Here is a 17,451-nt window from a genome sequence, read left to right as displayed (position 1 = left end):
AAAAGTTGTCAAGTATTGAAATGCCAAAAAATCAAAAAGAAATGGCAAGAAAGTGTTCTCAAAATGTCAAATGCCAATGAAATTGGGGGGAAAAACAAAAATGAAAGCAAACTCCCAAAGTGAAACTCAAATATCTATTGATCCCTTCATCCATCATATCCATTTTTGTGCATGGTAGAGAGGGGACGACCCTTCTTCTTGTCTAGGCAAGAGGGGGAATTCCGCGATCCTCCAGTGTTTCTAACACCATAGGGAGTCTACTCTTGACAAAAGCATTTAACGATTGAGGACAAAGGTACCCTAGCTTGACACAACTTGGAGGTGATTTATTGGTATCCTTCTAGGCTTAGTAGTTTGAACAAATTGCATCTATGAAGGATTGTGTACCCTTGAATTTCTTCCCTTGTAGATAATTTCCGCCACTTAGATGAGGAAAGTGGCTATTCTTTTTGTAGATGCATCCATTATGTGATTTTTATGTGCTTAATGTTTGGATGTGTCGCCATTTTGGCAAGACCCACCTTGCCTTGCAAGAAGGCATCCTACCTCATGGTTCTCTTGTTGTGAGTTGAAGGGGCGGAGTGAGACCCGCTAATTGTCTCATATCGGCTATTATTATTAGGATAGGTTAGTTTTGGTCCTAGTCTTTGTCACCTCTTTACTCGGGACGAGCAAAGGTTCGGTTTGGGGATATTTGATGTGACCATAATTAGCGCATATTTAGCCCCCGAATTACCATTGTTTCCATGCTTTTTAGTGCCTATTTGGGTCATTTCTTATCTTTAGTTCTTTGTTTTGCATATTCTTTGAGATTTTGATCCCTTGGTAGGAAAGGAGTAAGAATCTTGCATTTTCATGGCAAAACGAGGCTAAATTGATTGTATTCAATGACCAAGCATCAAGAAGAGACAAGACTAGAAGGCCTTTGTACATATCATAGTAGAAGAACAATGTTGAGAAAGGATCCTTGCGTCCCCAAGGAAATCCCCAAGGAATTTATGAAGAAAAGGGAAGAAAAGAAGAAGAATTGACGCTGACCAACAATCCGAACGGATTGCAGACAATCCGCCCGTCCAGCCAGCACAATCCGAGCGTCCCTCCTTGGAATCCGCTCGGATTCCCCTACAACAATCCGAGCGTCCCTCTCCTGAATCCGCTCGGATTGCACCGCCCAAATCCGACCGTCCCGACTCTAATCCGCACGGATTCCCGCACAAAGACGGATTTCATTCTTCAAGCTACGAAAAGAGAAGCCCTTCTCTCAGAAAATACCGGGTCCTCCTTGCTCAACTTAAAAAGTGTAATTACTAGTTTAGCCCTTAGTTAACCCTAATGCATCCTCCCTAATTTTCACTATAAATACCTCATTAGTCTAATTAGAGGAGCATGTTCTTCTTATCAATAATTAGTGTAGTTAATATCAATCAAATCTCTCTTCAATATTGTAATCAAGTATTAATCAAGTTTTAATCCAAGTTTTAGTTCTTTAATCTCTCTCTTGTTCTTCCTTTATTTTGGGTAATTGAAGATTATTTGGGTTATTATTGGGAGATTGACAACCTCTCAATCTAGGATTCAAGTACTTCTATTATTCTTGCTTTATTATTGGAATCATTAGTAGGTATAATCTCTTAATCCCTTTTTAATTATTGTTAATTACTTTCATTTATTCATCATGTTTCATATTGTTGGTATGATTGACAACCTTGCTAGCATGATCAACATGATAATGAGTGAGTAGTCTCTTAGCTAGGGTTTAATGGGTGACTAGGGGAAACCAACATGGGGAATGATTCATGCTTAAATCAATATGCTTTCATATCTTATTTGCTTGCTTGTTTTGATCTTAATACATGCACATGTTATATTTGATGAAATGCTAAGCCTATGAATCCTTGCATTTACTATCATCTTCTATCTTTTCAATGAGACTTGTAAGACATAACCCAACTCGAGTCTTGTTAGACCATGCATGTGTTGAGTAGGAAAGATTAAGTCGACTTGTAGGTGTTGTACAATCTAATCGATTCGGCTCCGGGACCCAAACTTTCCTAGGATTGTAAGACATAACCCAACTCAATCCATCACAACAATAATTGCTTGCTTATAATTTGAGAACATGTTTGTATGATCATATCCCATGATTCCCCTATGAACCCATGACACCCTAGTGCTTTTAATCAATTGTTTACACCCCTTATTTTATTCATCTTGCTAGTTTATTTTCATTGTTATTTTAGTTTAGTGACCTTCTACACCAACTCAATTTGTGACACCCCTTAGACACCACTAGTTACAATAGAATTCTCATTTCAATACCCGTCCCTTGGGATCCGACCTTTACTTGCCTCTTTACTAATTGTAGAGTTGTTTGTGAAGTATAAATTGTGTTTTGTATCGACCATTGACCAACGACCACATATACTTAATTGTGAACACGAAATGGCCTCGATCAACCCCTTTTTTGGCCATGTAGTCTTTGAAGGCTCGGATGTGATTGAGTGGGTCCTCCACTCCCTTGAATTTAGGTACATCAGTCAAGGTAAAGTTTTCAGGTAATTGATCCCCAACGGGTTCAAATCTTCGATTGTTCTCAAGGTGGATGTTGTTACCCCGGGCTAGGAGTTGTTCTTCTAGGAGGATGAGCCTTTTCTCAGTTTCAGTCAAGGGCAGAGTGTTGTGTTCTCCAGTTTCCTTCTTTTCCAGGGTGTCAATACGGGTCGACACGGTCCAGGGTGACCTTAAGAGCAGTGAGTAGGCTGGCTAGCTGAGCAGTTGTAACATCTCTATTGTCGTTATTGTTGTTGGATGAAGCTGAAGACGAGGCCATGGTTCTGAGGCAGAAAAACGGCTCACATTACAACTCAATCCGACACGGTTCGAAGACTGAACGCAGACAACACAATGGACGGAACAAAGATCGGACTCAACATGACGAGGATGACCGTGTGTGGTACCTCGGTGCCGACTCGATTTATGATGTGACGGTGTTGACCGGACTTTGACTCGCATATAACGTAGTGGAGTGACGCCGTTAGACGTGTTTCATGGTGAGAAGACTCATAAGTAAAGACCCATAAGTACGTTTGCTTCGACTCGATAGACACGAGGTGGAATTGGAATGGTGGACTGAAGTTTTCGAAAATAGAGATTTTCAAACGGATTCGTTTGTCGCTTTATGGACGGCTTCCGAAGAATAGGGTTCTCCACAAGTCAGTTAGTTGAAAGGTCGTCTTAAGTTTGTTTGCAAAAGACGGTTTGAGTTTGAGTCGGCTCGGAAAACAATGTACTGTTTCCTAAAACGGTTTTTTGAAATTCAAAATTGTATGTTTTGAAAATCGAGTTTGAAATGTTTGAAAAGGTCTTGGGGAGGGTGCATGGTCCTCGGGATCTCGAAAGTGTCTCGAGAAAAGGGTCTTGTGCCTTCCTCGGGTTTTGAAAGAGCCATTGTCGGCGCGAGACAGGTTAAAATTCGTGTGTTGACGCGGCGATTATAACGGCGTAAAAAGGTGTTTTGAAATGGTTGTAGGAATCCGAGTTTGAAAATCGTCATTACGATGGCCTAAAAAGGCGTGTTAAAGTGGTTGTAAAAAAACCGGGTTTGAAAATCGTCATTACGATGGCCTAAAAAGGCGTGTTAAAGCAACAGTCGGCGAAAGACTGAATTTTGAAATGGCCATTATAACGGCGCAAAAAGGTGTTTTTGAAAGTTTGAAAATGACACGGAAGGACTTATGATCACATAACACATAAGCACTCGCAGTTTCATTATATTATGCATAATGCTGACACGGGTTCTGGCTTAAAAGGGTGGGTTACACACCAAGCAATCAAACCTTGATTTTCGAGAGGGATACTGATGCCCGTCGTTGTGTGCACCAAAAATAATATTTATAGTCCAAACTACTACTATAGATAGTGGCAGTCAGGGTCGAACCACAAGGAGGTGATGCAATTAATAGCTGTTTTATTTAAGTCCAAAGGTAACAGTGTGTGGGGGTTTTGATTTGATTTGTTCTATAGCTAAAGGCAGTAAAAGAAAAGTAAACTAAATAAACGGATGAAGACATATATTAAAAGGCTGCTAAGATGGTCGGTTCACTATAGTTTCGGCGGCAGTATACTAGGTAGGTCTAAAACAATCACGTGATACGGGAAAATAAGAAGTCCTCTCGGTCCATTCTTACAGGTAGCATCTTTCGATCTCGCTACAGGTCCCTAATATCACTAATACTAACTTTCGTCGTGAAAAGTGACTAAAAAGGCTAAATTAACTCATCTCTCGATCTTATTAATTTAGTCGTCTTAATTAGGTAGGCTATCGCCCTTCCCTATCTTTCGATCTTTATTGGGTCGGTCAATTCCTAGGCATTCAACTAGTCTCGTGCACTCGATTCGTCAAACATAGCAATTAAATTAATTAAAACGAAGGTAAAACTCACGTGGTCAGTCGATCGACCAAGGTGTGCGGTCGATCGACCGTGGCGTGATCTAGGTCTACTATTCTAATGCCGCCTACTTCTACAGATTTCCTACATCCTAGCACAGGGTATTTAGCTACTCATGACTATGACGAAAACAACAATAAGATTTGGAATAAAACTACTGAATTCATGCTTGAAATAATTAAACAAACAAATAACATAAGACGATAAATGTGGCTATGGGGATTCTAACTAGCAATTTCTAAGCTATGAACGGAAACGAAACCGAATTAATAAGCAGAGAAAATACCGTATGAAATAGGAGGAAACCGAAAGTACGAACGAAGGTAAAGCATGTAGATACCTCATTTCTGCACCTCTCGCAAACCACCCGGTGATGATTGGGCCGCATGTTAGCTACGCGGAACGATTTGTGACAGTTCGTAAGTTTATCGTCAAGTGATTGCTCAAATACTAATGTCTACCTCTTAGTTGTCATCTACGTGCCGATACGGTCATTTTGACAGTAATTAGAGTACATTTGGAGTCCGGGCCTAAAACCGTCTTCATTTTCTGATAACCGCTGAATCCCGAGTCAGAATGTTCTGGAATGTTCCGGATATTTCTATTCCATATTTTATAAATATTTCACAATCTTTATTCTTTGGTAAACAATTTCCCATAATATTCATACGAGATATTAAGGAAAACCAAATTATTCCGTCCTTCTATAACTTAAACACGGAAATCTTTCTTCCGCAGGAGGAAACCACTTGGGAACAGACGCAGCAGGTGCTGCGCCTCTTCCAAGAGACGCAGTGGCTGCTGCGCCTCTTCCCATGTCCTTTTCTGCGTGTTTTTCGTATCTTTTTTATATCTTTCCGAGATTCACTTCCAAAGTCTCTCCGAAACCCTAATTCCTTCACGTGATTAGTATAAATAGGAGCCTTCGCTCCTCATATTTCTCACGCGAGTGTCCGCCCTTCTCTTCTCCCTTTGCATTCTAGACCTTTATTCTTACTTTTTGGCGTCTACATGCTTGAACATTCGACCACGTAAGCTCGGATCCTTCTGAGTACCAGCCTCGTTTGCATGACCGACCAATTTGACCAACTCCACATCAATCAACTTAATTAATCTCATCGTTTTCCTCTTACGAGGGCACTTTCGTCTACATTCGAGTCGAGCATCACTAATCGATAACTTAGTTCATCTCGTTTGTCAAACATGTAAGTCTGAGGGTGTAAATCTCTCTTTTATTTATTGTTATTTACCTTTTGTATCATTATTGTAAAGTTTATGTCGAAAATACCTCTTAAAACCGATTTCTAAAACCGTGCTTTAAAACATCTTTTTACGGATTTCCAGAAGATAAACCGTCGAGAAAGGACGCAGCAACTGCTACGCCTCTTCGAAGGAGCGCAGTACCTGCTACGCCTCTTCATGAGGCTGCCGCAGTTCTTGCTTCCTTTCTTCTTCCTTCGTCCTCTATAATTCGTCAATCTTTGTTTGTTTTCGTTTGTTTTCTTTAATTCTTCGATACAACATCATAATAATTTCCTGTATATTATTCTTCATCTTTCACATGTATAATTCGTCATTAATCCGACCTTAAATCCCTTATAATCAATATTTGCGGGTTTTCGTCATTAAATTCAATCCGAGTTGTAGGAATTCGATTTCTTTCATGTTGAGTTTTTGGAATTCGACCTTTGATATATTTTCATCTGTCTATTACGTTATTCGTCATTAATTTGTCATTAATTCGTCATATTTAGCCTATTTTGTTCACCCATGTCACTAATCAATCGTTCATCCATGTAATTAATTCGTTTTAATTCCGTCTCATCCATGTTTGTTGCTTTTATGACCATCAATCACATGTAAATAACCTGATAATCACTTTCATCCGAGTAAATATATTAATCAATGCTTAAATTCACCAATTAACATTAACGATTTGCAGTTCCGGCTTCACAGCCAGAACTCACCCTTGGAACAGACGCAAAGAATCGCTGCGCGCCTCTTCCAAAGGGCGATCTCTTGCGCTGTTCGAGTTGATTTGCGTCTCGAACTCCGTTGTTGCTTGACCTAGTTTATTAGTTTACGTATAATTAGCTATTAACCGTATTATCGACTACTAATCTGTTCGTTAATTCTTTTATTCTTTCTTTTTCTCAATTTATCCGTTTTAAAGGTATTTTCGACATAAATCGCTAATCCAATGTAATTATTGTAATTTTGTTTATTGTGTTTATCATATTTCTTGTATCATTTGTATGCCTTCACATGGAATTGAGCATTAAATCCTACTTCGACATTAATTGTATGCTAAATTACTTGTTTACCGACTTAGTCTAATCTTCACATGCTAGGATTAAAACTTGGATGTTGCATTGCATGCATGTAATCGACGATATATCGAGTATAAATGATGTCCCTAATCATTAGTAGAGGCCGCTATCGAGGCGGGCGGGATTAGGTGTTCTATTAAAAGAGCTTCCTAATACGTACCCTCACCCCTTACTCCAGATCTCTGTGAACATCCGTGTTCATTGGCATCCACGAGAGTCATTCTAGACATAGAATGCTAAGGGTAACGAGTTCTTGGTGTTCATGTCTCTACTTTGTGTCTTGACATGACACGAGGTGTTCGAACGGTTCCAATTTCCCATAACAATTGGTGGCGACTCCACAAAATGCAAACGCTTGTTCTCTCTCCCAAGCGCCCCCGTGGGCCCATCGTCCACAGTTTGGCGACTCCGCTGGGGAAAATACACTTACGTGTAGCCAAGGGTGAAACTTGAACAAGGTTAGGGAATAGTTTATACAAGACAATTCTCGGTTTTCATAACTCGGTCTTCCTAGATCGTTTTATTCGGCCTTCTTAGGCCCAACCCAACCAATTCGACCAATCGTCCCGTCTAAACGGTCCTAATTCTTATTTGGGCCTAAGGATGGATAGCGATTGCCGTCATCCATACCATGATGCTTACTCTTGTTTGTACTAAGGGCCTTCACTACTTGAGGAAATGGACTAGGAATCGACCTTACTTTTCTTTGGTACGAGCCTCTTCACAGACTTCGGGTTTGATGGTTCGGTATGGCAACCCACCCTTTAAACCAAAACCCTTTTAAATGCACTCATCATCCCGTTATAATGCTTGTATAAATGCTTGTACCTTACGTGATCACCGTTTCTAAACAAAACCATGGCGATCTTTCAAAAAATCAAAACCCTTTTTAAAATCAAAATTTCGAAAAGGCCATTGATTAGCGCAAAACCCAGTCAAAACTCTGTCCGTTTGTCGAGTCAAAATTCGGGCCCAAGCCCATTTCAAAACCTCACTTCGAGTCCACTCCTACAACTACACTATAGTTGACTAGGATACACATTTTCAAATCCTTGTCTTTTATTCAAAGCTCACTCAACACAAGTGGCACACACCCACTTCACGAGTCAAAACATTTCTTCTCTTAGCAAGTGTGTTAGAATGGTCGATCGTGTTTTGATTCGTCATCGATCTCTTATCCAGTTTTTAAGATGCCTGGAACCAGCGACACGAACCTCAACCAACTTCAAGATGGTAATGATCGAATCCTAGCCGCGCTAGCGCAAATCCAAGTTACCCAAGAACAAGTGTATGATCGCCTTGACACCATCGAGGGCCGGATCTACGCCGTAGAGGGGAGGTTGCCTCCTCAAGAAAGTGAAGTAGTGGGTGACTTCACGAGTGAATCCAAGGACGAAAATCCTCCCATGGGAATGGCTGTAGCCGAGAAAAGACTCCAATACTTAGAGGAGCAATTGATGTACCTTAAAGGGGATGACATTTATAGGGAGAATAATCGCAAGTATGAGGCGAGTTAATTGTTTTATCGTATTGGTATCGTAAGATCGAGTTATCGTAAACATATTAAGACGGGTTTAATTAAACGAAATCATGTCAACTAATTCTTTTACTACTCTTACCCAGTTACCCGTTGACCCAAGCCCATTTACCCATGACCCAATTAACCAACTAACCTAAGTTTAACCTAATTCTACTTTAACCCTACAAAACCCCACTCCCTCACCCGCCTATCATTTTCAGCGGCACATTTCCCAACAAACACACAAAACGAGAGAGGGAGAGTGAGTGTGGGTGTTGTCGAAGCAGCAAGGAGGGCTTTAGGGTGGTTGTCGACGTCCTTAGTTAACCCTGGTGGCTGTGGAGGTGGCGGAAAAAGGTATGGGTGCAACTTTCTTATTTTGTTTTCGTTTTCTGTCGGGTTTTTATTTGTGTTGTCGTGACTCAGGGAGGGGGTGTTGGTGGCTGGTGTCGGGGATATGGTATTGGGTGGTCTGGGTCGTCTCTATTGGCGGTGGTTAGGGAGGTTCTTGGCGGCATAATTGGCGGCGAGAGGTGTTGTTGACAGGGTAGAGCACACGGGTGTTAGCAGGGGGGTTTTCAGGCGAGTTGTAGATGCTTAGGTTGGGGTGGCACCACCATGGACTCGGGGGAGGTCGAAATGGTGGTGTCACGGTGTCTGGGTGCGTGGTCTGACGGCGAGCAGGGCTGTGGTGGTTTGGCAGAGGGTAGGGCATGGCTGCGGTGGTTGTGTGTCGAGGACAGGGGGTGTTTGGTGAGGCACGGTGGTGAACCAGGCCAAATGACGGCTCTGGTTCGACTCACCGGCGGCAGTCGACCAGGTGGGGGTCGGTTGTTGGTGGTGGGGTCGAAGAGGGGAGCAAGCCTGGTGGTTTTCGTGGTGGTTTTAGGCGGCGCATGAGGGGTGTGGGAGAGAGAGAAGGTGCGGGTTGTAGGAGACGGTTTGATAGGTTTTATTAGTGTTGTTTCGATTCTTTTAATCGTGTAACGTGTTTTATCAATTATTATATCGTACTTTTATTTAGCTAATTAATTCCCGAGTTATTTAAATGTTTAGAGACGGGTTTGAGTCGGGTTGGTAAAATAGGGAAAAACTGTTAGATCGGGAAAGTTTCCATTTGAGGAAACTTTCCATTTTAAGAAGTTTCTATTTTTAGTAACTTTCCATTTTGGGAACGGGAATGGTTTAAGTAATTGTTTATTATTTATTTATCTTTCAGAGGGCGAATGTGTTGTGGAATATTACTGAGCACCCGACTTTTGACAGCAGTACTGAGGTAGGGGAATACACTGATTGAATTCTTACGATTATAAAGAGTTGACATGTTTGGTGATTATATGACATACCTGATTACCTTATTTATCTTGTTGAGCATTTTTTTTTTTTGGTAAAATGTAAGTGTGTATTAATAAATAGGATATCAAAGTGCAAGATATTATAGATTTTTACAAAAGAGTCATGCTATGTAACCAATCAACATCATCTTGTTTCACCATCGATAAATCTCTACTTCTTATTCTCGCTCTTGTTTCCTGCATGATCAGAGAGCTCAGCTTCTCAGGTCTGAGCACCTGCATTTCCTCCCTGCATCTATTTCTTTGCTGCCATAGCTGGTATACCATACACACAAGCAGAGCATACAAAGCTCTCTTCTGAACTTGAGAACCAGGATGCTGCATACTCCTTTCCAACAGATCATGAGTAGCTAGAATTCCTCCCATCACCTGATTTATGGCTTGGATAACTCTTCTGCTATAGGGACAGTCAAAAAACAAGTGCTCCTGAGTTTCAACACCAAGCCCACACAGCATATACTCAGCATCATCTGTAACACCAAACTGCAGAAGCTTATGTTTTGTTTTCAGAGCATCACGAACCCACATCCACCCCAAGAAGCTATGCTTAGGCGTGTTCCAGGGATTCCAAATCACTGAATACCACCCAACCTTAGGCTGCACCCCTCTTAACCACCTGTAAAATCTTGCAGGAGAGTAACCATCAGGTTGTTCATGCCATTTGCCATTCAAATAACCCGCTGCTAGTTCAGTTTTAACTCTGCATATACGCCTCAATACCCAACTGGTATTAGTGCTAGGCTCATAGTCAGACCAAGTTCTACCTCGCAGATGATTACACTCCACCCACTTGACCCAAACAGAGTCCCTTCCTTCATAAATCCAGTCCACTAATCTCCCAACAAGAGCTTTATTCCACATCTCCATGTCCTGTAAACCTAGGCCCCCTTCCTCCTTTATTCTGCACACCTTATCCCATGCCACTAAAGGAGCTCTCACATACTCAGGACCCCCATCCCACAAGAAGTTCCTGCAAGTAGCTTCAACTTTTTTAATAATCCCTTTGGGCAGCACAAACAAAGAGGCCCAGTATGAGCACAAACTCTTTAGAACAGCTTGAACCAATATCAGTCTCCCTGCGTAGGAGAACTTCCTAGCTCCATAGCCATGAATTTTAGAACAAATTTTGTCCACAAGACAATCACAATCTTTCTTCTGCAGCCTGGTTGTCTGAATAGGCAGTCCCAAATATCTGAATGGCAGCTCCCCCTCTGTAAACCCAGACACACTCAGGATCTCTTGCTTTATCTGATCAGAAACTCCACAGAAATAAGCATTTGATTTGGCAGCACTGATTTTAAGTCCTGTAGCTTTAGAGAATGTTGAGAAGGATCTCAACAGCAACATCATAGACTTAGCATCCCCCTTACTAAACATCAAGACATCATCAGCAAACATCAAATTTGTCAGTCCCATTTCCTTACACATAGGATGATAAGCAAAGTCATATTTAGCAGCTGCATACTTAAGTGTCCTAGTCAGGTACTCCATGCATAGGGTGAAGATAAGAGGGGATACTGGGTCTCCCTGCCTCAAACCTCTCTTCCCTTGAAAGAACCCAAACAGTTCCCCATTCAGAGAAACTGAGAAGGAAGCAGTGGTAATGCATTACATTATCAGGACTCTAAATTTCAAAGGGAACTTTAGCATTATCAGCAGCTTATCCACAAACTCCCATTCAACAGTATCATAGACTTTTTGTAGATCAATTTTAAACATACACCTAGGAGAGGAAGAAGGCCTTTCATACAGTCTAATCAAGTCTTGACATATCAAGATATTCTCTTGGATACTCCTGTGTTGTATAAAAGCTCCTTGATTCTTGTCAACAATGCAAGGGAGAACCTCAGCCAACCTAGCACAAAGAAGCTTTGATATGACCTTGTAGATCACATTACAACAAGCAATGGGGCGGAATTACAGAACAGACTTAGGCCTATCACATTTGGGCACCATAGTAAGAGTAGTTGTATTTATTTGCTTCAAAATCTTTCCATGCTGGAAGAAATCAGTTACTGCAGCAACCACTTCCTTGCCTATCTCTCCCCAAGCATCCTTGAAAAACCTACTTGTATACCCGTCTGGTCCTGGTGACTTGACATCAGGAATACCAAAGAGAGCATCCTTGATTTCCTTACCGAAGAAGAGAGCCCGAGTAAAGCAGTAGCATGTTCTTCAGTACACCTAGGACCCTGATCAATAATCCTTCTGTGTATCTTCTTCACCCCTTGACTAGAGCCCAGCAAATGTTTGTAATAGTTCAAGAAAGCAGATTGGACCTTATCAGGAGACTCACACAAATTGCCATCCATATCCTCAATCATTATCACCCTATTCTTATTCCTCCTGCATCTGATAGAATTATGGAAATAGGCAGAATTAGAGTCCCCTTCCTTGATCCAGACACTCTTAGCTCTTTGCTGTAAGAAGCTATCTCTGGCTAAGCTCTTACTCTTCAATTCCTGGCAGGCCTCAAACTCCTGTTCTTTGTAGCATTTGATTGCTAGGGTCCCCGCCCGAGATGAGCCTGCAAATCCTCAACCTCCTGCTGCAGCTTTGCAGTAGACTTCTCAATATCACTAAAGTCATCCCTATTCAGCTGACGCAGGCCTGCTTTAAGTCCCTTCAAATTTGTGGTCAATCTAAATAAAGGAGTGCCCTCTATGCCTATGTCCCAATGCTTCCTGACAGTGTTAATAAACTCTTTAGAACTGCCCCACATATTAAGGTATTTGAAACTATTTTTATCCCTCCCACTAGTAGAACTCCTTATCAGGCAAGGAGAGTGATCAAAAAGACCCTCCGGCAAGAAATGAGCATACGTGTCAGGGTATAAATCACACCATTCTCTATTAACCAAGAATCTATCTATCCTGCTATAGATTCTCTCCTCAGGCCTCTGCTTGTTATTCCAAGTGTACAAAGAACCAGTAGCAGCAATATCCACCACCTCACAATCCTCAACACATCTTCTGAATGGTTCCATTTCAGCCATAGAGGAAGCTCCCCCATGTCTTTCACTAGCAGCTAGGATACAGTTGAAATCCCCTGCTATAGCCCATGGACCATGAGTCATTCCAGCAATCTTCCTCAGTTGACTCCAAAGAGGGACTCTCTCTTGAATGCTATTGAAAGCATAAACCACAGTCAAGTAGCACATGCTTTTATCAAGTAAAGATTCCACCTTCATATGAATGAACTGAGCATTGTACTCAATAAAATTCACCCTAAACCTCTTTGGTTGCCATAAAATCCAAATTCTTCCTCCACTATGATATCCATTATTAGTAGAAATACACCAACCATTATTGAAACTATTAACAGCCTTTAAATAATTTTTATTCTTGATTTTTGTCTCCAATAAACCAAATAAACCTATGCCTTTATTTTGTAAGAAGAAATTTATGTTTTTCTGCTTCCCTACTCTATTCATACCCCTAATATTCCAAAATCCAATACTATCCATTTGAATGTGTAGGGGAGTGACCATTACCATTTACACCTGACTTCATTGCGGGAGGAGAAGCAACATCCTTGTAGGATTGAGCTCCAAAATCCACCTTACTATATCCACCAGGTTCCTCATTCCTCCTTTTAAGTATAGTCAATCTCTTGATAGGTGTAGTTATAATTTGACTCTTCTGGACAGGAGTTGTACCCGCAACTTTCTCCACCACTACTGTTGCAGCAACAACTTCCTGTACCTTCTTCTCAGGCGCTTTCAACTGCTCAGGAGCTTTCTTAGCAACAGGCCTCCACACCTTCCTAGCTACCACAGCACCTTTCTTCTTTTCCTCTACTCTTTTGCATTGATCCCCATCATGACCCATTCCTTGACATTTACTGCAAGTTATAGGTCTCCATTCATATTCTACCTCCACTTTAATCACATCTCCTTTTTCATCTTTAAACACAACTTCTGAAGGTAGAGGTTGATCCACCATCATTTCCACCATCACTCTTGCAAAACCTAATCTCGTTTTTTCATGCGTAGCCTGATCACTCTTCACATAATTACCCACCAAGCTAGATATCTTAGGCAGACTCTTACCCCAGAACTTAATAGGTACGTTATGTAAGCGTATCCAAGCAGGGACAGACTTAACATTAGCTTTTGTTAACTCAGTATCCTTCGTCCACTCCTTAACTATCATTGGTTTGTTATCAAACAAATAATGCCCTGACAATAGTACTTTCTCCTTCATCTCCACTGACTTAAATCTAACCAAGAAAACACCATTTGGAAGGAAAGAAATTTTGTCAATATTGAATTTCGTCCATATTCTCCTAATAAATCCCTCCACCACCTCCCACGGCGGATTAGCCCCCAAAATGAAGCACATCACCGCCTGGTTCCAATACACTATCTCTTCCTCCACATCCTCTGGTTGGATCTGCAACATCTCCTCGCACTCTGTTTTAGTGTCGTCATCTTCTTCATACTCTGTTTCCTGCGTTTCAGACACTACGTCGTCCTCCTCCTCATGCACCTCCTCTTCATCCTCATGGATTGATTCGTCCTCACTTTCTGTTTCGACAACTAATTCAGGGATCCCAACAACTTCGCTGATATTTTTCATTTTTCCATTTGCATCAACTTCAGGACCGGCATGTATCTCAATAGGGTTTCCTTCTACGGTTTCATTCAATTCTTCAACATTGCTGGACGTCTCTATTTCCTTTGCAGGGATGCTCCGTCCATGAAGAGACATCTCCCGCTGTCGTTGAAGGTTAGTTTTCCTCGCCATTGGCGCGGAAACTAGGTCAAACTTCACTTTTTCTCTCTATGCAGACATCTCCCGCTGTCGTTGAGCATTACTGTTTCATACGTTTCATACATTGCATTTGCATCGGAGTTGGAGTTGGAGGAGATGAGATTGTTGTGATTAAGGCCCAGGCGGGTTCTGCAGGACTTGCCCTGGTGTCCTCAGCTGTGAGCTGGCAGATCGACTACGGTCGATATATAGTCTACCGGGGATCGGTATGGCTGGGCGTTCCGGGGATGTGTGTGATGGAGTTGAATGGAGGAGCATAGCATTGCATTCTTTATTTTATCGTATTACCTACTCAACCTCGCGGTTGACCCTGTGTATTCGTGTATGCCTGTGATGATCCTTTAATGGGGAGCAGATTGACAGGTTGTTGAGACATTGGGAGCTGGCAGGGGGAGAGCATGGATCACCTGACCTAGAGCTAGCCCACTTTTATTTTGTTTAGTTGTCAGACTTTATTTTCAATTTGAGACACGTTTTATTTCCGTTGTAAACATTATAAACTCTTAATTTAAAGTACTGTTTGTCTTTCTCTTTGTTATCTACTGCCTCGGATTTCCGAGATGGTAACACCCTCCTTTATCTGAGGAGTCCTAGCTTAGGCCCTTAAATAAATGGGGGTGTTACAAAGTGGTATCAGAGCGAACGATCCTCAGGCCTAAACAAATGAATCCAATGAACATAGGAAGAGTCTAAATAAAATGAACCCCGAGATAAAACTGTTAGGAGCACACTAAAGGTAAGGGATGAGTTAGGGGCCCCCTCACACCGAACCATTGGCCCTCTCAGTTTGACCCGGGAACCCTGAGTGCAAATGAGAGGAAGGGTAGAGGAGCTGCATGATGTTGAGCATAACTTCATATATCGTTGCCTAAGTGTTAACTGATTGATATGTTTATTGTTGCATAAAGAGTTGGTAGGAGGTTGTGGCATAATACTTTGCATGTTTTAAGATTGATTTATACTTATACCTCTATAAAGTTGTGTTAGAAGGCTATGTCTAGTGATATGCGGCTATGTGACCCCTAAACCATGCTAGATAGACAAGTAGTATAAGAATGATAGAATTGGCTAGAATTGCCAAGGTGTTTTTGTGTTGCAGCTAATTCCTAAAATTCTCTTGTAGTCATGCCTCCAAAAAGGAAAACGGCTGTAAACATCACCCAGGAAGAGTTAGACCGACTACTGGCTGAGAATGAGGCCCTAAAGGCTAAAAGAATGGACCCTGCTAAGATGAGTACAATAGTGGCGAGGCATAATCCTACCATCTTCACTGGAGAGGGGGAACCTCACTTGCTGGGAGATTGGTGTCGGGAGTTCACCAACCTATTCGAGCTGATAGCTTGCCCTGAAGAGCTGCAAGTAGACCAAGCTGCACACTACCTCAGGGCTACAGCTGGGGAGTGGTGGAATAGGAATAAGGCGGAGATTCGACATGTTGCTAGGGATGTGGAGGAAGGATATGTGTCTTGGCTAGAGTTTCAAGTGATATTAACGGACCAGTTCATGCCAGAGTTCAGGAAAGCTAAGCTGAGGGAGGAGTTCGATACGTTTAAGATGACAGAGGACATGACAGTGGACACATACCATAGGAAGTTCCGATTGCTGGCTTCATATATCGATGAGTTTGCAAAGAACGAGACCATGCTGGCTATGAGGTTTGAGAGGGGATTGACGGTGGATATCAAAAAGAGACTCACGGCAGCTCCACCTACCACCGTTCAGGACATCTATCTGAGGGCTGGTGCTGCTGAAAGGCTCTCCGAGCAGATCAAGGAGGATAAGAAAGGAAAAGCCGAGAAGAGAAAGTCGGAAAGCGTCGGTGATAATATCGGGGCCAAGAAGCCGAATTCGGGCAAGTTCGGTGGATACTCCACCAATAGTGCCCCCGGGGGATGAGGAACCAAAGCGGAGGCAGTTTCAGAAGTGCTAGTATTGGAGGTAATGCGTCCAGGGTCACTTGTTTCGGGTGTGGGAAGTTGGGACACAGGAAATTTGAGTGCCGAAGTTCTGGAGGAAACCAATCTGGGGGCTTCCGAACACCTACATCTTGGTTCAGTGGGTCTCGAACAGCGGGATCAGGATACAGCAACTACCGTACTCCTAACACTGGCTGTGGAGGAGGTGCCCGATCTGGGGCAAGTAACAGTTATCAAGGAAGCTACAACAACTACCAGAACCGTAGCCAGCAAAACCAGTCCAGCGGGGGTGGTAATTTCCAGAGGAACCAGAACGAGGGGAACAAGCAACCTAATACCGCTTCATCGAGTCAGTCTGGAGCTAAGTCCAGTGGCAAGCTCTTTGCCATGGGGAAGGAAGCAGCAAAGGAGGATGCACATGTCGTGACTGGTACTTTTCTTGTCAACTCTAAACCCACCTTTGTGTTATTCGATTCTGGTGCCACACATTCATTCATATCTAGGGAGCATGTTAGAGCCTTGAACCTTACTACATATGATAGAGTGGTTGATTCTGTTATAGTACCCTCGGGAGAGTCTGTGCCTTGTGATAGAATCTATACCTGTGTACCTATTCAGATTGGGGAGGTTGTCTTTCACTGTGACCTTATGGAGTTTCCATTGGGCGGGTTCGAGGTGATTTTGGGGATGGATTGGTTGGGAAAGTACAAAGCTTTCATTGACTGTTACCAAAAGAAGATATCTCTGAGAGGACCTAAGGGAGTCAGAGTAACCTACAAGGGGTACATGATCAGACCCAAAGTCAAATTTATCTCTGTAAACACCCTAAAATCGAGTCTGAGGAAGGGAGACCAGTTGATCTTGTGTCAGATGTGGGATAGAGAGTCTGAGACCCCTAGGATTTCTGACATACCTGTGGTGAGAGACTTTGAGGGGGTATTTCCGGAAGAGATCCCTAGGCTACCACCTAAGCGCGCCGTGGACTTCTCCATTGATCTAAAGCCGGGAGCTGGACCTATTTCTAAACCACCGTACCGTATGGGACCAAAAGAGATGGAAGAATTAAAGAAGCAATTGGATGAGTTGGCTGAGAAGGGTTATATTCGAC

General features: G+C 42.3%; 1 protein-coding gene across 1 annotated transcript; it reads right to left on the bottom strand.

Moving 5' to 3' along the window:
* Positions 1 to 12,155: 12,155 nt before the first annotated feature.
* Positions 12,156 to 13,085, bottom strand: LOC141608105 (uncharacterized). Its single transcript, XM_074427457.1, has one exon. It carries the CDS (start codon positions 13,083 to 13,085, stop codon positions 12,156 to 12,158), a length of 930 nt encoding a protein of 309 aa, XP_074283558.1.
* Between the last annotated feature and the right edge of the window lie 4,366 nt (positions 13,086 to 17,451).

Source organism: Silene latifolia, chromosome 10 (assembly GCF_048544455.1).
Source record: "Silene latifolia isolate original U9 population chromosome 10, ASM4854445v1, whole genome shotgun sequence".
Classification (NCBI taxonomy): domain Eukaryota; kingdom Viridiplantae; phylum Streptophyta; class Magnoliopsida; order Caryophyllales; family Caryophyllaceae; genus Silene; species Silene latifolia.
This window is presented reverse-complemented; position numbering and strand designations above follow the sequence as displayed.